Genomic DNA, 22983 nt, shown 5'->3' on the forward strand with positions numbered 1-22983 from the left:
GACAGCTTAGAGGCGATATGAGAAATATCATGTGAAATTAATGTTAAACTAAAATGATTGCTGTACATTTAGCAAGTGTCTTCAGTTCCTTAAAAAATTTAAATCAGTGTGAAGGTTGTGATGTTGCTGATGTCAAAGGTTACTTTCTTAAAGGGATGGGGTTACCCAAGATAAAATAGTTGTGTGGGAATTCTTAGACTTCTTATGTTTATGAAAATAAATGGTACAAAATGTGCAAAAGGTACTTTAAAGTAAAGTAAAGGGGAACGTTCCTCTATATGTGTGATGTGTTTATTCAGAGTAAATATTTAAAGCCTTAACTATAACAACTATGCTAAGGACACAAAAGGCATGATATATTGATAGTGACCCACATGGCCCTTGGATGAGTTAAAGGGCACTTGCATATAATGTTCTATTAGCATATTATTATAAAAGCATAACAGGACTCATAGATAGATTTCTTGATAGATGACTTGTCTTTGCTTTATGCGTAAACCAGTGAAAGGAGGCTGGTGGTCCATGGTTGGTGTGGGCATGCTGGGACAAAGGCTGTGTGTGTTTCTGCAGAACAGTGTCCCTCTGTGCCTCAGTGCAGCTCTGTCACACAGCAGCAGCATCACACAGGGTCATTTTCATTTCTGCTGCACACTCTAGCATCACAGCATAGCACCAGCCTGAGCTGTGGGAGCGGCGGAGAGGTCATGACTTCCTTAATTGCACAAATGTCACAATTTGCATATGTAGTGTGTTATTTTCAGCAACAGCAAATGAGGGTTAGGGCTGCAGTTTCCCCTCTTCTTCCTCCCTCCTCACTACATGACTCTGGTTTGAGGATAATGAGGAGATCTCTGTTAGCTTCAGGTAGGCCTGTTACTAGAATTGTGTTAAGTTATAATTTGTCGTACGGTATTTGAGCATAACATCAGTACGTTTTGCAGGCCTCAGTTTTACCCATTGGGTTTATTAGAGAGAACACCTATTAAAATGAACACGCTGCAATGTCAACTTTGTTTAAAAATAGTAAAAAAAAATGCCATTGATCTGTATAATAATGTGTAATTGCATTATTATACTACTATTTTAACAGTAAAATATCTGTAAAATAAATGACAATTTATTTAGGGTTTTTTATTACCACATTTTGGATGTTTAATTTTTCGTTTCTGTGTTTAATTAATCAGATTTCATTACACTTAATGACATTCACCATTAAAGTGTTTTAAACTGTATAATTAAATTCAATTTTAGATGAGGAATAAAAGAATGAATAATTAACTGGCATAGGCTTAAAATATCACTGTAATAAACACCAGTCAGTAACAGATGCTGTAAATTCTGTATATCTCCTACAAAACTAGACCATTTGCTTATTAAAGCTGCACCTTTATTTACTTAAGTATTACAAAACAATTATAGAAGACAGTCACTCATATCAGAGGTAATTTTAAGAGATTCTAGGAGATTCAAGTTTTTTACATTAATAGCTGAAATATGTTGCACTGTAAATGAAATTGAGATGCAAATATTAACAGGAATTTGATAATTGATGATATATTGAAAAAACTAAAATACTAATAGTCAAAATAATAAAAAAGGATGTTTCTTATTATTTTAGTCAATACAATCATTGTTTGTGTAATCATATTTTATTTATATTTGCTGTCCATACATAAAAGGGATACCAAAAATACAGTGTGCTTTAAGAAAAAGTAGATAAGTAAATAGGAAGTGCAGTTTGAGTTTTCTGTAAATCTGGGCTGAAACAGTGTCTAGATTCTTATATGATCTATATCGGGTTTTTTAAATTTTTTATCTCTAATGTGCACCGCTACTGGGATAAAGGGAGAGGTTTGAGTTTGTGGATACTGTTGTGAAGGATTCTAACACTTAACAAAAAACAAGTCCTTGTTTGGTAAAAATTATTCTGAAGTCTTTTGACTTATTCGGTCAATTATTGAAAGTAGCTTTCTTTATATTTTTTATATAAAGAAATTGTCGGTTGTCAAGTATTAAATGCACCCCTTCTTATTGGACAAACATGTATGAGGCAGGAGTAAAAAAAAAAGTAAATACAGGAAGAAGATCCTGTATTTAGTGGAGGATTACCTGGAGGATTGGCAGTGTTGACATTTGTTTATAGCTCTAGTAATTATCTGGGTAATAAATCAGAATTACCTGCACCTAAACAGTCATTTAGAGAACACCTTAGAGTTGTTGGATTGAGGTGACAAATTGCGTCAATAAATCTTTGGAAAAAGTCTAATTTAACTGGACTAAAATGTGCAGGTGTGAAACACCCCACAGTTCAGGGTATTCTCTCATTCAGTGATGCCAAAGAAAATAAAGAAACTTTAGAAAGTGGGCTAAAAAAAATAGACTGTTTGATTAATTCTTGTTTGAGACAAATGATTGTGGCATTAGGCCTTTTGCCCCAGGTCTCTTATTGGTGTAGCGTGATGTGCTTGCCTGTGCAGGGAATTAAAGCACAGTTTGCTGCATGGTGGGCAGCAGTGTTACTCACTGCGCTAAACCAACACTTGCATAACAACAAAGCAGTAAGAAATACACCATTGAGTCATTGAAGGCGGGCTATGTAAATTACCCTCCATGTGTTATGTACAGATATCAACTAATATATATATTTTTTGCTTTGTTGTTATGCAAGGGTTGGTGGACCGCAGTAGGTTACTGCTGCCCACCATGTGGCTTACTGGTGTTCAAATCCCTGCTTCCTGACACCAGCAAAGTGAGATAAATATAAAAGATGAAATGTTGGTAGAAGCTTTGACTACTTGCACAAACTTTTTTTTTTTTTTTTTTTTTTACAGTTGATTTTGATATTAAAGGTATTTTAGATTTATCATCTGATTTATATTTGTAGGAACTGAGTTGAATAATTTACAGTAGCAGTGGAAAAACTGGCAATGTGAAAGCTAGCATCAGCATTCTGACCAAAATAACTGAATACAACACTAATGTGAAAGAATCAGACAAAACCTGCCATTGTTCTGGCTTCTAGCACACTAAGCTGACATGAACAAAACATCTTACGCCCAGGGATTCTGCCGGTCTTGAAACTGACAGAATTTTCTTGGAAAGCAACATTTCAGCAATCTGTGTTATTCCTTTTCCACCCCTTATGTTAAAGCAAAAACACATTGTAGAATGAATAAGAGAAACACTTCACTTCAGTTCAGTCAGTTTTTCTTGCTAATAAGCTGTTAAAGGGAGCATGATCTAAATAACATGTAATATACATTTAAATTGATCCAAGTATTAAATATTGAATATAGTGACAGTAATGTAAAGTAAAGTTTAATATACTTTTTGGCTGTTTCTGTTTGTGCAGGACGCTCATGAGCAGGGAATTAATGCAGTGAGATTCAGTCCCAGATCAAACCTGCTGGCTACTGGAGGCACAGACAGAGTCATCAAACTGTGGGACATCAAAGCAGGTAGAGTATAGAACTGCACCGAATTTAAAGCAGCTTTCCCTTCCAGATTACAACCCCAGGCACTAAAAGCATGAAGGAACAAATTGTGAGACCACTTCAGCTTCTGAATCAGTTTCTCTGATTTTGATATTTATAGATAAATGTTTGAATAAAATTAACATTGTTATTTTATTCTATAAACTACGGACATTTCTGCCATGATACAAATAAAAATATTGTAATTTAGAGCATTTATTTGCAGAAAATGAGAAATGGCTGAAATAACAAAAAGGACGCAGAGCTTTTAGACCTCAAATAATGCAAAGAAATTAAGTTTATATTCATAAAGTTTTAAGAGTCCAGAAATCAATATTTGGTGAAATTACCTTGTTTTTTTAATCACAGTTTTCATTCATTTTGGCATGTTCTCCTCCACCAGTCTTACACACTGATTTTGGATAACTTTATGCCACTCCTGGTGCAAAAAAAAAAAAGCAGTTCAGCTTGATGGCTTGTGATAATTTTTACATGTTTAATAATAATATCAAAAGTGTAAAATTTGCAAATAGTTTAAGAACAGGAGAAATGGATAATTGTCATTATGTCTGTAGCTGACATTAAATTATCATTGGTTCTGGTACATGGCTTGATATTTGTGCATGTGCATTTAGTGTGAGCATTGGTGCCAATTATACATATTGTTACGTTAAATGTTTCGGGTATTTACTTTCTTTTCGCTCATACAGTGACTGTGCCACTCATTGATCTTAGCACACATTGGCTTGCCAACATTCCTGGCAACCACTGAACAGGCAGCATTGACAGCTTAATTGTGTCTCCAAAATGTGACTGTTAAAAACAGACACCCATTAAAATCAAGCTTTATACAATACATCTTTCAAACCTTCCATCAGCTAATGTAGTTCATGAATAGGCTTATTGACCGTGTTTAAAAGAGTGTTTTAAGACCATTTTTGAATAGCCAGAATGTGAACTGTGCTGGCTGTTATCAGTGTGCAATTAAACCTTTTAATCTGCCCCTCTGTATTTGCCCCTGTATGTCCTTAGGTTGCCAGATATTCAGAAATTGATTCATTAGGCACATCATTTAAGATGATTTTGTTTTCATTTTCTTTCTTCTGAATTTTGATTGTTGATCATCTTGTAGCTCAATCAGCCGATCCCTGATATTGATCAATTATAATCTACTGTATTATAATTATAACTGTATTAGATCTAATAAGCAGATTATTTATCAGAAATATGGAAAATCTTATTCATATGGCATACCAATATGTCACACCTATATGTAAAGAAAAATATAAGAAACCCCTTAAAAATGATGAGTTTCTTTTGATTTTACCAAAAATAGAAAACTTTTGGAATATAATCAAGTGGAAGATGGATGATCATAAGCCATCAAACCAAGCTGAACTGCTTAAATGTTTGTACCAGGAGTGGCGTAAAGTTATCCAAAAGCAGTGTGTAAGACTGGTGGAGGAGAATATTTCAAGATGCATGAAAACTGTGATTGAAAACCAGGGTTATTCCAGCAAATATTGATTTCTGAATTATTAAAACTTTGTGTGTGAACTTGTTTTCTTTGCAATATTTGAGGTTGGAAATCCCTGCACCTTTTTTTATTTTAACCATTTCTCATTTTCTGCAAATAAATGCTTTAAATGAGAATATATATATATATATATATATATATATATATATATATATATATATATATATATATATATATATATTTTTTTTTTTTTTTTTTTTATTTGAAATTTGGGAGATTTTTTGTCTGTAGTTTATAGAATAAAACAACAATGTTCATTTTACTCAAACATAACTCTTATTTTTTCCAGAGCTGTATATGTGTATATTATTAAAGATGATCAGTGTCCTGTAGGCCCTCTACATCAGTGTTTGTGTCAAGAAAAGGTGCTTGAAGGTGTTGCACTTTGTGTGTATTCAGGAATGCTACACAACAGAGGGACACTAGATGGGAGTAATGAGGGAATCACCAGCATCGAGTTTGACTCCACGGTACAAACACATGCACACCATGCCATTTCTGTTTAGGGGCACATCACTTACAGAGCTGCTTTAAAGTTAGTTTTATTTGAATGTAAATACATTTGTATTTAGTCTCATACAATTAATGAATTTTATCCTCTTTCTATGCTGAGATTTAGCTGTTTTGAGTAAAATCTATAAATAATGGTTGATCATAAACAGTGAGGGCTTGTTTCTGTGTTGTAGACAGAGTGCTGAATGAAAGTAAACAGTGAGCTTGGCTGTGTGTCTGTTTTATATGTCTTCACAATATGTTCTACCTTCATCAGGGAACCCGAATTTTAGCTGCGTCATACGACAAGTCAGCTCTGTTTTGGCGGTTGGACGACTGTGTTCCCAAGGTAACGGAGCCCCCACCCCCCTTTCCTGCCTGAGTGGTCCTCATACTTACTGCACCGTACTGTCTCCCCGAATCACTGTCTGCAGAGCTTAATCCACACAGAGCCGCTCTTGCTTACATTTAGAGGTGTCGTTTGACGTGATGTTGCACTGACAGTGGAGAAAATGATCTCCTCTGTAAACTCAGTCCTGTCTGAGAGTACCTGCAAATGCAGTCTCGGATATTTTACACTGGACAAGAGTGCTGAACTGAGGGATTAATATAGAATGTTGTTTTACTATCCATGAGATTTATTGTTTGTATTTTTCCCCCTTGTTTATCCCAGTTCATTCTATCTGATTTAAAGTAACATTAGGTAATATAACAAAATTTTACTTTAAAATATCAGTTTCAAAATCACTATGATGAGGAGAGTTGCTTTTTCAGGCACGACATGCTGCTAACTGAACTATGTAACTTTTGGTAAAGTGAGCAGCAAAACACTGGCAAAATCTGTGTAATTTTAGTCATTTTAGTGTAAAATTGTATAAATGCGCTAAGTGCTGCCACTATGATCAGGGGATCGCCGGTTTGAATCCTGTTCATGTAGCTTGCCATCAGCTACCGGAGCCCTGAGAGAGCACAGTTGGCCGTCTCTTTCACCATATCACTCCAACGGGTGATGTCACTCAGCACAAAGCGTTAATGATCTGATGTATCAGAATCGAGTCGCTGCGCTTTCCTCCGAGTCAACAGCAGTTTGAAAAGAGGTGGAGTCTCTTTTCACTAACTTCACATGTATCGGAGGAGTCATGCGCTAGTCTTCTGGTGTTGGAGCATCACTAGTGATAGAGGAAGTAAATTGGGAAAAAATGTGCTAAACATTTTGAGAAAGAAAAAAAAGAAAATGTGTAAATGCACTGACATCACAAAAGTCATGGGCTAGCAGTATATAAAAGGATCATGAAGTGTTACCTCAAGAAATGGCTTGGGAACATGCACACCTGTGTAAGTTGTGAGGTGATATCTTGTAAATGAGCTCGAACACTGGCCAGCATGCTCATGGCAAGGCAAAGCAAAGTGAATTATCGGATTTCAAACGAGGACTAAAAGTGGGTGCCAAATGGCACATTCCATTTTTGACATTATAAAGACATTTTAAGAGTCTTCAACCCGCAGTGCAATATGTGTACATCATAGAAGACATTACCTCTCACAGTGGACAGCGCAGTAGGTTGTAATGATTGTGACTGGCGGATTCTGGCTAGATTTGTCAGTGGAAACAGACATCCACATTCAATGCAGCACCTTCAGCCCCACTAACATGTCCCACAGGTCAGTGCTGCTTTCTTTAGCGTCCATGGAACGTGTTAAGTCACAGGACATGATACTAGTTCCTGTCTCATGGCTTTTGCCATGTCAGTGTTTTATTGTACTGCATCAATCCACATGCTTCTTACTTTCAGCTTGTAAGATTAGGAGTAACTCTTTCTAGAGGTTACACTCTGCACCTGTAGGGGGAGCCAGTGAGCTCTGACTGCAGCTTAACATGGGTACACTTTCTTTGGTGCCACCTATATTTGTCCTAGCATGTATACAGACTACATTCTTCTGTAGTATACTTAAAGATTAGCAAAGATCTGACCACAGAGGGCCAGAGTGGCTGCAGGTTATCATTCTAAACAACCAGCAAGCACACCTGAATCCACTTGAATTCTGTGGAAATGCATGAATTCCAGCTGTTGGAAAAAATATCTATACATCATATTTTCATGCATTTCAACTGAATTAATTTTACTATTTGTTCCCCTATCCTACATATTTGTTTGTGCTGGTCAGTCCATTTACAGGGACTTAATTTTTCAGATGGCAGCATCCAGAGAACTACCTCAAAATATTGTGTGTATAAACAATGTTTTAATAAATGACCTGTGCACTTTCAAAGCTCTCGGTGCCTCGTTTTAAATGTCAAGGCCCTTTAAATTCTACCAATGAAGTTTGGAGCTACTTTGAGCTTAATAATGGTGTAAAAATTGAGATTTCTTTATATGAGCAGTGCTATGCCTCTATCACTAGCATTGTAAGCCTGTTGGGATCATCGGCTTGCAAAAAGCGCTGTATTTTAGAATGCTGGGGGTTAACGGAAGTGGGTTACTCAACAAAAGATCATACTCGTTATCACGTTTCACTACACCTCTAGTCCGATTCACACCGGATTTGTCCTTTAATTAGTCGATCAGTCTTCAAACCACTGATAACTTGTGCTTCTGCTTGGCTGGAATGAAAACCTGCAGCAACACTGACCCTTTATGGACAGGTTTGACACCCCTGCTGCACATGGAAAGAAATGATGTAAGAAGCAACTAGCATTAAGCATCATTAAACATAGATTAGTAAATGACATAATATAATTTATGCACACATACATATAATAAATACAGTTCATTTATTAATTAAGTTGACTGGTAAATCATGTATCAGTTACACAGCAAGTAAAGAGTCATAATTTTGAGTGTGTGAGTCTGTGAGTGAGGGTGTGAGGGTGTGTGTGTGTGTTCGAGAGAGAGAGAGAGAGTAACTGAGGATACAGTCTGTACATATGAGCTCTGCTTAATTTCACCTCTGCACTCTGTTCTTTTCAGTTTACGCTGACGGGTCATTCTCGCAAAGTGACAGCAGCCAGGTTTAAGTGCAACCTCAGGCAGGTGGTGACTGGAAGCGCTGATAGAACAGTGAAGATCTGGGATCTGCAGCGGACTGCCTGTGAGTCTTTTTTCCACACATCAACACGTAATGTCCGCCCGACATTTTCATCATCTGCTTGTCAAACTGACTGGCGTGTTCTGGTGAGCTTTGATACAGAAGATACAGATCCCTGCTATATTTATCACACATCATTCTCTCATGAATTTACAATGATATCTGAAGGTCAGTTGTAATGCTGTACAAATAATGTACTGAATAAGAACATTGAACATTTTTTTGTATGCATAGCATAACTTTGCTGGAGAATAGTTTTAGGCATAGTTTTAATGTTGCATCCATACTCTCATAATAGAAATCTCACAAAAGCTTGCAACCCTGACGGACCTTAATTCTGATTCCTTATGGTGTTTTCACTCGTGTAGCTTGTTTCTTTGGTCCAGAGCAATTGATCAGTTGGTTTATTTGGAGCGATTTCTCCCTCTGTTTGGTTTGGTTTCACAGAGGCATAAACCTAAATGCACCAAAATGCGCACCAATAAACTACGCAATCACATTATCTCCTGGTTGGTCTGAGCTGTATGGAGTCTAAACAAGAAAGCAAATATAGCGAGAGGATTCTGTGTTCCAGCACAAATATCTGTGCAGTTTAAAGCTGCATTAATAAAGCCTCACGACTCTGTTTACTACTTGTTTTTTCACAGTTCACAGAAGGGCTGCACAATATATCCTTTAAGCAAAGTCATTGCGGTGTGCGCATGCGCAGTAGTTATATCTCAGGATGTGCAATATCACTTAAGGCAATTAAATCAAACACACGCTGCAATGTTTTGATTTTTGACACAAGAAATAGATACACAGCGTTGTCTCTGTGTCTGTGTAAGTGACTGCCTGTCTGAGAAACACAAGGGGGAGGGGAAGCTTGTAAACGCATGTGTTGAAAGCTGTGCACCTCTGTCCAGCACAGTTTTGTGGATATTTCAAGTTACAGCTCAATACATGCTTTTAATCCCAGAAAAAACTTTTTCTTTTTTTTTTACCTTTAAAAAGCCATTTAAATGCCTGATTAAAGGGACGATTACTGTTGTTTTGCTTTTTTCCTCGGGTTTTGAGTGCCCGGTCAGATCGAGACTGGATCGTGTTCTCACCACAATCTACCTACCCCAGAGTTAATTTGCGACCAGACCCGAGACCACCTCCTCTAGCAGGTCTCGGTCTAATTGTTTTGATCAGAACCCGAGTGTGATTACTGTTTTCACACCTGCTCAATCAAACCGCATTAAAGGTCCAAACAAACCCGAGTTCGTTTTTAACTGGACCAAATAGTGCTGGTGAAAAACGCCCTTAGATAGTAGCAGAATTTAATGCTCCTACTTTGAAATAATTTTATTATTAAAAAAAATTTAAAAATCATGATTTGGTACAAATATTGAAAGGGTTGCAACAACCTCTGGAAATTATGCCTGTAAACATTGCATCTTTGTCCTTTCTCCCTCACAGGCAGCACTCAAAGCTTCCTAGTTTATGCATGCTGACACCACAGCTAGATACCAACAAGGCTGAAAACTAATTTTGTTCGTTTCATAAGTGCGGCTTTGGCTCATAACAGAGACATAAATGAGAACATATTGAACCACAGCAACAGCCAGACTGTTAAACTACTCATTAGGGAAATCAACTGTTTTAATCAGGCTACCAGCATATTTAGCAATTCAGAAATCAATTTTATGTAAATGTACTGACCTTTTACTTGTTGTTCATGTTCACTGTCTTTCTGTCTTTCTGACTCAGGCATACAAACCATTGAGGTGTTGTCTTACTGCAGTGATGTGGTGTGTTCTGAATATTACATCATCAGTGGACATTATGACAGAAAAATCCGTTTCTGGGACAGCAGGTAAAGAGAGATGCCACTTCAGTAACGACTGTAATTTGTTGCTGCTTACGCAAATAGTTGCCATGGCAGTGCAGGCAAGCTACTTTGTGAAAAATCTTACATCACTCTAAGCTCCAGAGGGTCCATTTTCTCAGCTAATCCTGTAAGTAAGCATACTAGGTGGGAAAGCCTGTGTCATCTGAGGAGGCTCTGAGTAAAACAAAACATTAATTCCATTACATATGAAGGATTTGGGATTTAATACATGAAATCATTTCATTATTTACACGTTGGCTTGACTGAGAGAGAAACTTAGAGGCGCATATATTAGAGCTGGGAAGAACTGTCCTGCCTGCATGATCAGTATTTTCATAATCTCATTTAATGTAACTGAAGTTTGGCCTTGGATGAATTTGACACGCTGTGTGCCCAGGGCTGATTCTGTGCAGTAGAGTAGAGTGTCTTTGAAGAGCTGGGAAATGAAATAACTTCAACACAGCTGGAGCTGGGTACAGTGTGTCATGATGCAGGAATGCTTAGCAGAGGCGGCAGAGATGCGTTCTTTGTTAAATCAAGAAAATCAACAAATCAAATCAACGAAATATTGTATCTCTTAAAACATTCAAGATTAATATGCAGACAAGTTGCTACTATTGGAACATAATGCAGCTTCTGTATGTAACTTTTTGCCATGGTGATTAGTAGGGGTGTCACGATTCTCTAAATCCTCGATTCGATTTTATTTCTGATTTTAGGGTCTTGATTCAATCCTCAATTTTCTTTTTTCTTTTTTTTTTACAGCAGAGAGGCCTATGCCAGTTTTAGATTAGTCTATGGTCATTCATTGGTTTGATTCATCAAGTTTACAATATCTTATTTCAAAAGGTGGGCTTGATATAAGGTGGGATTGACATTAGGCAATAATGGTAAAATTTAATGTAATGTATAGCCATTTATTGGCTTTTTTTTGGTAGCAGCAGTGTGCACTATTAAAACAGCAATGTGCAACATAAAATAAATAATACAAAAAATACAGGAACAGTCATGTACAAAATAATAGAACAATTAGAGCCTTATCCTACTATAACAGCTAAACATAAAAAATAAGACTCGGCCCCTGAGAATGAGATTTTTTTTCTTTAACAATATTATTAACTTTATCTGAGAGAAAGATGCTCCTTAAGGTACCAAAACTATTAACATACTTGAGGCTAGACAAAACAACTGTTATTTTTATATTTTCAAGTTTTTCTTTAAGAAAGGGCTAGCGTAGCGTGCGCGTGCTTGCGTAGCTTAGAGGGAGGGATCGTCGATCATCTTTTTTATTTAAGGTCTCAGTAAAACGCTGAATTAATCGGAGAACCGATTTAAACCTACAGTTACTTACACAAGATATCTAACGCTAACTAGCTGTGGAAACAGAAGCTCTAAGCTCCTTCTTAGCTGATGAGACAGTGTCGGCTTAGCTCCAGCCCGGGTTCAGTGCTGCCTGTGGGCGGACCCGTGCCGTGGTAGGCGAGGTCACACCTAACATCTCTCTGATCGACTCATTTTTCTGAGGCTTTTCTTTTACTAGCTACTGCAGACAATGGAGGTTGAGGAACAGTTTCATTTGCAGTATGCATATTTACCTCAGAGAGACCAATAGGATTTAACAAAGAACAAGAAAAAGTGGATTTTGGTGGAAGAAGACCTTTAAAAAAATATCAGGAAGTCTCTGATTGCAATGCTATTGGAAAGAAGATATAGGTTATCCAGAGAAATGAATCCTATTCCATTCCATGCAACTCAAATATTCTTCAGATTTTTTGGTAGGGTGGAGTGTTTTGATACAATGTTTGATAGTGGATCCAGTAGCATCCCACACATTTTCAATCAAGGACAGGTTTGGCGATTCAGTTAACCATGGTATAGTACCTGTGTCTACAAGGCAAACTCTTGAGATGGCAGCAGTATGTGGATGAGCATTTTCCTGCAGGACCTCATTAACATAATTTAAGGTTGTCAAAGTGTATGTAACGAAGACTGAAGTTGATCTGGCATCGCACAGACTTGCACCCCACACAATGACATTAGATCTGCTGTGTCCATCAAGACCAAAGCTGCCATTCTGAGTCACTCCCTGACAATCTGGTAAGACACCATGGCAGTCTTTGTTGACGTTGGCATGGTGTTAGGGACAGTTGTCGTAATGGTCTGTGTTCATGTCCTGAGTCAGTTTTGCCATTTTTTTCTGAAACTCTTTATGATATTAAATAACTGCTTACAGATAACACAGAAAACCCTGGGTGTGTACAAATCTAATAAGAAAAACCTTTAGTCGGAAAATATAATTCGTTAAAAATGGGAGTATCACGCATTTTGTTAACCAAGCCCTTCAGTTACTCTGCTCTGAGTATGTTTCAGGCCTCATTACAGCAACATGTCAATGCGTGAAAGAAAGAGAATAAAACAAAAAAGTGAGAAAGTGCATCCATGTTTTTTTTTATTATTATTATTCATTATCAAGCTTTATAATAAAAGACCAGGCATTAAAAAATCCATCCAATGTTAATCAGCAATATTTATTTTTTTGCTTTTTTTTTTGCTTTTTTTTTTTTGGCTTTTTTGGTTACATGACATCACGTTCAGTAGCTTCTCCATTGCCACACACTGTTGTTTTTACATGGATCTCCATGGGAACAAGCACCCAAAGTGTAATTACGGTGTGTGGCATTGGACAAATAGCTATTTTATTAAATGCGAGGTGACGAAACTCAGAGATGTGGGTCCGGACTAAAATGACCAGAGGACCACGGAGTTCAGCGAAAAACAGTTGGTAATTCAGCCTGTAATTTTCAGGAATAAAATCACAGAGGACCCCACGTAAAAGAAAAAATTACCCCAGGACCCCCTCAGAAACTAATCCTGCTCCAGATAGGGTTTATGAATATATTTATTTAAAGAACATTTTCACCAACCTTACCAAGACCAAAAGGTTAAATGCACACCATTATGATGCAAACTGTCAGAGAATCACTGATGAGTAAGTTTTCTTCAATCAGTTTGAATTCTAATTCCTGTAAAATTCCTGTAAAATGGCTAGCTCTAGTTGAATTATAAAAGACAGATGTCACTGCATGCTGTTCAAACCTCAAGTGCTGGTACGCTTCTGTTTATTAAACTGTGACCAGCAGCTCCTACTGTCCGTCTCTGCATGTGCAAGCTGAGGTGAGGATCTAAAAGTTGCATAGCCTCAGGTGTTTGTGCAATTAGGTCTAGTGAGAGACTGCTTGTTAACGCTTTGCTCTTAATGCAGTAGACTGATAGCCCTGCAGATGTGTTCATAGCACGATGCTATATTTACAGCTTAACATCTGCTCCCCACTGTCGCACTTACAAGACACTACTGTGGTGCATAAAGCTGCAATGTACTAGAAATAAAAGATTTAAGAATTATAGCTGTATTGCCATGCTCAAAAACTCTGAATGCATAGTTTTTTTTTGTGTTTTTTTTATGAAAGAGCATTTCTATATGAAAATTTAAGTAAAAGAAAATGTTAAGATTTAGTTTCAGATGATTTTGAAACCAATTTAGTTTGTCCATTCATTATGAAATGGGCAATGTAAATATTTAGTGTAATAGATCAGATAGTTTTAAATAATGGCCCAAAAAAAGGGAAATAAGATTTTTGTATAATATTGGCAGCAGACTCATTTGTTCATTTTTGCAAAAAAAATTAATTAAAACTTAGTCAAGTGTTGTATTTCCAAAGGTACTGTTCATTTGAATTATCGGACTAGTTAATAGTGTATATAGTTCATTTTGTACCAAAGATTTCACAAAAAAAAGTATGTGTTGCTATTGTAAGTCAACAGGATGGAGTGAAAACGCTTATAAATATGAATATGAATATTTGCAATGTATACCTACAAACCCCTCAGCATTTACTCATGACATTTGTATTTTTAATGTAAGAAGTCAGTTTAGCTGCTGCTGTGCGTTGAAACCGGGTCTTTCTGACGTATCTGAAAATGCAGGGATGATGTGGTGGGTGTGGCTAGGCCTCAGACGAGGTTTTGGAGTACTTGTTAGTCTAAAATCAGGTGACCAATGGATTTTCAAGGTGAGACTTCTGAGATTGCCCACCTGTGAAAATTGTGCCAAAAAAAGAATGAAGCAAAAGCAAATGAGAGATTCAAAAAGCAAAAACTGACATAATTTAAACTAAAATAATGATCACTTAACTGCAAAGAGCAATAAAGATTTTTTTTTTTAATTATACGTTTTATATCGTTTTTGTTTTGAATTTGCAGCATACATTTTATCTCTTGATTTTTACAATTTTCTTTGTGGATTTTAACATTTTCTCTTTTATACTAAAGGTAGTATAGGATTAATAACATAGCATTTTAATCCTCTAGAGTCTAAGATCTGATATCCTTTTTGAGGTAGTTTGACAGCCTGTGATGCAGGGGGTATAATAAAGGAACAGGCATTAGGGAGTATTAAACAAGAGCCCTTTTATTAAAGCTGCATTTCATTCACAATAAAACTGCCACTGTCTACAGCACTGAGAGAATCATCCCACTGAGAGAACAAAGAAAGAAATCCATAAATCTAGTCTAAATGTATAGAACTGCAAACAAAAACACAACATAATAAATAATGCTGGCCTCTTAAATCATGTGTGGAAAAATGGTAGAAATAAAAACTTCTTCAGTCCAGCAGTAACAGGTGGAGCAGCCGTTAACAGATGGTGAATAGATCGTAGTCATTGTGTAATTAGTCTTTATGCAGGTTTTTCTATTACATGCATGCTGTATGTGTAGCCACAGGGTACTATACTAATACTATATGATTGTTGTAATAATGATGATGAACACTGGTGTGCTGGAGTCTGTGAGGAATTGCTCAGTAGTACAGTATTTGTTGTTTTGGCTCTGCGCTCCAGCACACTATGACATGAATCAATAACTATGAGGTTAAAATGCAGAATGTCAGCTTTGATTCATTTGATTACAGTCATAGTGTTTTTTACATTATGACAAACTGCTCTGTTGATTTAATGGGCTGAGAATGTGTGCACTACTAGAGAAAGGTTTTACAAGCTTACAGGAGTGTATATTATTTGGGGGCTCTGTAACCAGTACTGATGACACAAGAGATAAGATAAGGAAGGATAAGAGCATCTTAATCTTTACAAAATAAATACAAATATTTGCATAGACAACATTGATAAATATATAATAATAAGCAGCAAATATGAAAGCAAATCTTAAGGTGCTGATTGGCAGCATTTAAAGCACAGTGTGGCAGTCTGTTAGGGTGAGGGGTGAGTTGGTGGGATGGGAGGGTGGCTTGGCAAGGTGCTATGAGTTATGAGTCAGTGAGGTGTTATAGAGGCTACAGCCCTAGGAAAGAAGCTGTTTCTTAGTCTATTATTTAATGTGTGGATATTTATGTACTGGTGTTTGTTTACCGGCAGAAAACAAAGCTCTGGAAAAAATTGAGACCACTTCAGAGTCATTTTTCTGATTTTCTATTTATAGGTTTATGTTTGAGTAAAATTAACATTGTTGTTTTATTCTATAAACTACGGAAAACATTTCTCCCAAATTCCAAATAAAAATATTGTCATTTATTTGAAAAACAATTCAAATTACTAAAATAACGAAAAAGATGCAGATCTTTCAGACCTTAAATAATGCAAAGAAAACAAAAAGTTTTAAGAGTTCAGAAATCAATATTTGGTGGAATAACCCTGGTTTTTAATCACAGTTTCCATGTATTTTGGCATATTCTCCTCCACCAGTCTTACACACTGCTTTTGGATAACTTTATGCCACTAATGGTGCAACAAGCAGTTCAGCTTGGTTTGATGGCTTGTGATCATCCATCTTCCTCTTGATTATATTCCAGAGGTTTTCAATTTGATAAAATCAGAGAAACTCCTCATTTTTAAGTTAATCATTTTAAACTAATCTTTTTTCAAGCTGGTTTTGCTGGTTACCTGAGTTGCATGGTGCTGCTAATAGTGCTGATACAAGAGCTACTGCGAACATGGAGATATCAAAATAGCAAACTCAGTCTTTATCTGCTTATTCACATGTTGTTAAACTTAAGAAATGCGGAATTACAACTGAACATAGCTGGCTAGATAGAGTCCTTACTAAAATCACCAGATTCATCCACTCTGAAGAGAGACTGCATCACAATTTGTTTTAGCATGTTTGGTGCACACATCACACATTCTCTCCAAAAACTTATGGACTGTTACTTTTAAGAGGTAATGACAGGGTGTGTTCTGTTCTTAATGGTGTGACCAGCCTTCAGAGTCAGAGATTGAATGCTGTTTGTCTGTCCTTGTGGCGTACGGCACACTGACCTCATTTCCTAATCAACTCCAATGTACTAGCATACTAGCATTAGCGTGGCAACACCAGTGATGAGAAGCATTCAGCAAATCAATAGGGGCATTTTATTGCCAGCAAAATTATTAATATTATTGATGTTGTTGATTTATTGTTATTGATTGTTATTGATGGAGGATGCAGTGTAAACACTACAGTAATGCTACAACTTTAATGCAGAGTATGTATTAAACCCTATTAAAAACTTATCATGTTAATGGAATGAGTGAGAGAAGAACAGCGCTGTCAGATCACAGAGCCAAGTGTTTTTAAGTTTTTTAATAATACATGTAACCTATGAAAACTAATATGCAATCTAAACTTGGGCTTCAGGCGCTGATGATTTGTGAAAAGTGGCAGGCATATGATTCTGTATTTCAAAGTTTTGCCTCTACAGCTCTCATCTGCTCAGAGAGCACTAATCAAACATGATAGCTTTAAAGGGGAACTCTGGTGTAAAATTGACTCTTGGTGTAGTAAAACATGATAGAGTACTAACCTTTGTTGAATAGCACACCTTCGCTTATCCGCAGCTTTCTGGGATCCAGTATTTTTTTTGCAGTTTGTCCAAACATGCTTTAGATTGGATGATATGGGGCATATTTTTCCCCTGCAGATAAATTAGTTTTTACACTGTTCTCCAGGCTCAACGTAGTTCCACACTTCATTGATAGAATCCAGAGAGCCCTGACATTTAAAATGAAGCATTATTAACTTTAAAAGTGCACAAGAAGTTTATTAAAAAACACTGTTTTCAACCCATAGCTACGGTTTGTAAAGAGCGTTTTTTTATTAAGCTTCTTGTGCTTCTTGTGAGCTATTTTCAGCCTGGATGATGGTGTAAAAAGTGGTGATTCCCAGAACCACAGTCCAGATCAGCTGAACCATAATCCAGTTTGTTTTCACTGTGAAACATATTTTTAGGTGGTTTGACTTTTGAACCAATTACAGTATGTGTAGGCAGGCTAATGTCACCCATTAAACAATAGAAGAAGAAAAAGAATAATTGATTAAAGGTTATACAATAGGACATTTTAGCAATACCATAGAATAGGGGTGTCCAAACTTTTTTTGTTGGGGGCCAGAAGGAGAAATATATTTGAAGTCACGGGCCACAGACTCTGTAATAAAACAAATAATAAAATATACCACTTTAAATAATACATTTTCCTGATTACTTTCATTTACACACCATTTTATCTTTATCTATATTTGACAGTGTTGTGTAAACTAAGATTTTTCAAATTGATGTTTAATTTCATGATGTCTCTTAATATTAAACTCCTTAATTATGGCAACTTTTAGACTCTTTTGCCCCTTTTCTGCGCTACAACTGTGCACTCGCTCCGCTTTTAGACTCTTTGGCCCGTTTTTCTGCGCTACAACTGCGCACCCTCTCCGCTTTTAGACTCTTTGGCCCGTTTTAATGCGCTAACTGCGCACTCTCTTCGCTTTTAGACTCTTTGCCCCGTTTTTCTGTGCTACAACTGCGCACCCTCTCCGCCCGTTTCTGACACCTAGCGCTCAAAATTTTAATCTCACATTATAAAAACCTGCTTAACAGCGGGCCAACTTTCATTCTATTTCTAAAATACATCGCGGGCCGCTCCAAAAAAGGAAACGGGCGGGCCGTAGTTTGGACACCCCTGCCATAGAAGAACATCTATATTTGTTTGAAGAAAAAAAAAAAGTCTAAATGAAAAGAGTATAAACGTTTTAAAACCTTAACAAGATTGAGATTGTGTAAGTTCTAGCTTTGAGTGTAGCAATACACTTTACAAAAAAAATACATCACCATACTATTTACTTATTTATTTAAATATAATTTAAAAAACAGATCAGTAAAATGCCAATGTTTATTGTGCTCTCATTTTATTTACTGCTCCAGCTGCACAAATGAGACAGTCGCAGCTGGTGAAAGAATAATTAACTCAAATAATGAACTCATTTCTTACCAGACAAATGTTTCAATAAATACACATTGTGAGTCGGCTCTTTTATAAATATTGAGACTTTTTTTTAATAGAATAGTAGAAACAATATGATTTGGAAATATGTCTGGACACTACATGGACAGAAGTATTGGGACACCAACGAATTACACCTGCAGGAGCCTTTATAACACCCCCTTCTAAATCCATTAACATTAATATGGATTTATGCCCCTCTTTGTAGTCAGCAGTGCACATTTCTGATGACATATGTTGTATGATATGATCTTTGATTGAAATTGTTTGTGTTGCTATAGTAGGTTGGGTTGCTATCAACACTTTTTCCACAAAATTAGCAGGAACTGTAATTGAATATTCAAGCTGCATATAACTGATTATTGCAAGACCCCATTAGGAACCTCTACAACTCTTGTGTTAAACATACATTGCACACTACGTCTGTATTTTCAGCTCAATAAAGATGACCAAGTGTTGCCCATATCACTTAAATCTTTTTATCATTTATTGTTCTTTCAAATTTATTGCAATCTTACCTTCTGGAAGCAACTATTTTTGCAGCAGTTTCTTTGATGATGAGTGTATGTGTTCTACTCTGCACTAAAAAGAATATTAATATGCTGATATGCGTGTTGTAACACCAGGTTTAAGATGTCTTTGCTTCATGTCCACTTATGGTGGACATGTTGTTGTTGTTGTTGTTATTGCGTTTTCAGCCTAAGATTGTCCAGAAGAGCCATGTGATCTTTGCGTGTTGCCAAGTACTATAATCAGCATGCTTCTGCTCCTGCACATTTGGAGGTTTAAAAATGAGCCTATTATTCACACCATGGCTGAGCCCTTGACATCTCTCATTCACTCCCAGCAACAGTAACCTCCAGCTGCTGCTGTGCCGACAACTCGTCTGTCGCCTAGCAACTATCAGCCCACATACTAATTGTCTCCTCAAGTCCCTGTAATAGGTGATTTGTGCTGTGTTATGACATTTGTGAAAAAAGGAAAAAACGATTGTGCTGGGCTTTGCTGATTTATCAGATTTGCTAGAGAGTAAGGCTTTGCGTCATGTGGGCACTTTATGAATACATATTACTACATGTTCAAATGCTGTTGGACACCCCGTCTAATGATTAGTTCAGTTACTTTTATTTTAATTACACCCATTTGAGGAGATAAACATGAAACCATTGGCATCATTTCTAATGCAAGGTGTGGGATGCAGGGGCATTTTGAGCTGTGGAGCAGTGGTAGAACTGTGCTCTCTGGAATGATGGAGCTCCGTTCAATACTTTTGGGATAGAGAGTTAGAGAGTTGGGTGTGAGGTGGGGTGGCAGTCATCCAGCATCCTGATGGCACTGACATTTTTGTTGCTGAAATGAATAAAATCCTCACAGTATTGCTTTAAAATCCAGTAGAAAGCCTTCCCTGGATCCAATTACCCCAACTAAAAAAGCCTCAATTTCAGATAAGTTGTCCCAGTACTTTTGTCTCTAGTCTGTCTGTGTGCTCTGTTGAGTATTTATTAATTTGTTGTAATATACCTTTGTAAGTGATCTAGTTAGTTTCATCAAATTAAAGGTCCTTTAAATGGTGATGCCATATAAGAATGATATATATATATATATATATATATAAACTGCATTTTTTAAAGATATAAAATAAACTCACCCCTGCTCTATAGCATAGCTTAAAGAACCACCTTTATTTTAAAGCGTGTAAAGCCTTATTCAGACAGGATTAGATTAACCTGGGCAGGTGGGGTAAACGAAATTATAACCAGAGTTTCTTATTGATTTCAGTCCTGTCCAAAATCACCATGCCGTTCATTTTTACAGACTGCATGCTCTCACATCAGTAAAAATTCTGGTGCCTTTTATCTTCTGTAACATGCATCATAAATGTAATCTCAGGTTATCTTTTATAAATATTTAGGTAGATGTTCTTTCACATCCTGTGTAAGGGGAATTTTCATGGCTTTTTCATGGCTTATGTTTAAATTAAATTAAAAAAAATGTGTTTATACATTTATGTTTATACATAGCTTACAGACCTAAAACTTGTTCTGAATGCTTCTAAAACCAAAGTGATGATTTTCTCAAATGGCAGGAAGATACCTGAGCCCTCTCCTAGTGTGTTTTCCCTACAAGGGACTGCAATTGAGTTGGTGCCTTGTTATAAGTATCTGGGTATCTTGATTGATCACAGACTTTCCTTTAGATCTCATATAGAAAATCTAGTCAAGAAATTAAAGCTGAAATTACACTTTTTTTATCGTCATAGGACATGCTTTTCATTTGCTGCCAAGAAAAAGTTAGTTTCTGCTACTTTTCTTCCAGTATTGGATTATGGGGATTTTATTTATATGCATGCCCCTGCAACATGTCTGCAATCGTTGGACTCTGTGTATCATAGTGCCCTGAGGTTCATCACAGGTTGTAAAGCTCTCACCCACCATTGCACATTATATGGCAGGGTCGAATGGCCCTCACTGGCTGTACGTCGTCTCTCACATTGGCACATTTTTATTTATAAAGCCATCCTGGGGCAACTCCCTCAATATTTAAGTGGTTACATTTCGAGACTCCAGAGTACTTATTCTTTACGCTCAAATGATTGCTATCTCCTCAATGTTCCCAAAGTTCGCACTGAATTCGGCAAACGCTCCTTTATGCATTCTGCACCTGCTGCCTGGAATTCATTGCAGAGTACTCTGAAACTGAAGGAACTTATTTCCCTTAGAACATTTAGAAATTTTGTAAGAAACCTGGAATCAGCCTCTTATTGTTTCTGTTCATGTTTTGTGTGAAGGTCCTGTTATTCAACCATATTGACCCATCCAGACTGTATATTGTACATTACTGTTTGATTCCTTATTGTTTGATTCTTTGTTTTATGGCTTAACTGTGAACTGTCTGTTTTAAATGTTGAAACTGATGTTTAGGCTGCTGTCTTGGCCAGGCTTCCCTTGAAAAAGAGATCATTGTGTCTCAATGGGACCGATCTGGTTAAATAAAGGCTAAATAAAATAAAAAATAAAAAAAATCAGTTTTATTCTGCCTTTCAGAGCTAATCTCGTACGAATAGGGCTTATGTCACAGAAGCAATATTAAGTTATTCTACATAATCACATCTGCCGTTTATAATGTCACTTTGTTTCTTTTAGCATCTCTTTATCCGTCATCAGTTGGATGGAACTTCTCATGGACACAAAGCTTTCAGGCTGAATTGCACTTAGTCATCGTCACATGACATCTTCTGTTTTCTGGAAGTAAATCATTAAGATGCAGTGAGGCAGAATGCCCTGAAATCAATTTCTTTAAAGACCTTAGAAGAACATACTAAGAGCCCTAAACCCACCAGACAAGGTCAACTTATTATTACCTCTGTAGGTCTTTTTGTTGAGTGCACCTCAGTTGCTGTGGTCCTACACCTGGCTATCTGTATTGTACAGTCTTTTAGGAAAAATAGCTAAACAGAGCAATCCTCTTTGATCTTTTAACATATAAATAAAGATAAGACTAAAGATAAATAAACATTACACACAATTGCAGAAAATTTATTTATTAATTTTCCTACATGAATTATAATACATTTTATACTAATTGACTTTAATCATAAATCAACACTCAGTGCAAGCATTAATGAGCCAGAATTGATACAAAATACTAATTGATCGAAAATTCCAAATGCTCTTATGTCACTTTTTCCTAGCTGTTAGAAGGCATCCTAAATGAGACCATATAATAGAGATAATGGGTGAGCACTAGTCGACAGTGGGTAATCATGCAGTGCTTTGTTAAAATTGCTGTTTTTAGAGTTTGAGGCATTTCATGAGTAATAGGAATGTCATTGCAATGCAAAAACGTAAGTCTAAAATTAAAGTAATTTTAGAGCATTCTTATTTTATATTAATTATTTCTCATTGCTCCTATTAATATATTTGCAAATATAGAGTGCAATTAAGAAACTTGACTTCTGCTCCTTGTTGTGTTGAACTGGTGGGTTTGTGTGCAGTCCTCTGTAAATGTTGTGTTTGTATCTATCTATGTTTTGTGTGAATCTAATCAATAAACACACAGAAACTCACTAAAAAATAACAATGGAAGGCTGCACTCAGGGTCATTCCACAATTTTACAATGAAACAAATGTACAGCTCTGGAAAAAGAAAGAGACCACTTAAAATAATGAGTTCATTTGATTTTACCAAATTGAAATCCTCTGGAATATAATTAAG

The 22983-nt window shown here is 36.5% G+C and overlaps 1 protein-coding gene across 2 annotated transcripts in view; it reads left to right on the forward strand.

Moving 5' to 3' along the window:
- Nucleotides 1–22983, forward strand: part of LOC103034420 (protein Atg16l2) — a 48488-nt gene that overhangs the window by 13150 nt on the left and 12355 nt on the right. For both annotated transcript variants that reach the window (XR_002652042.2, XM_007236804.4), the window contains exons 10-14: nt 3353–3458; nt 5410–5480; nt 5780–5851; nt 8472–8592; nt 10324–10429. Coding sequence is in view for 1 of the 2 variants with exons in the window: in XM_007236804.4 (XP_007236866.3) it covers nt 3353–3458; nt 5410–5480; nt 5780–5851; nt 8472–8592; nt 10324–10429 (476 nt within the window). In the remaining variant the exon portion in view is untranslated. The remainder of the gene's footprint in view (nt 1–3352; nt 3459–5409; nt 5481–5779; nt 5852–8471; nt 8593–10323; nt 10430–22983) is intronic.

The sequence above is a fragment of the Astyanax mexicanus genome, chromosome 18 (genome assembly GCF_023375975.1).
Source record: "Astyanax mexicanus isolate ESR-SI-001 chromosome 18, AstMex3_surface, whole genome shotgun sequence".
NCBI classification, from domain to species: domain Eukaryota; kingdom Metazoa; phylum Chordata; class Actinopteri; order Characiformes; family Acestrorhamphidae; genus Astyanax; species Astyanax mexicanus.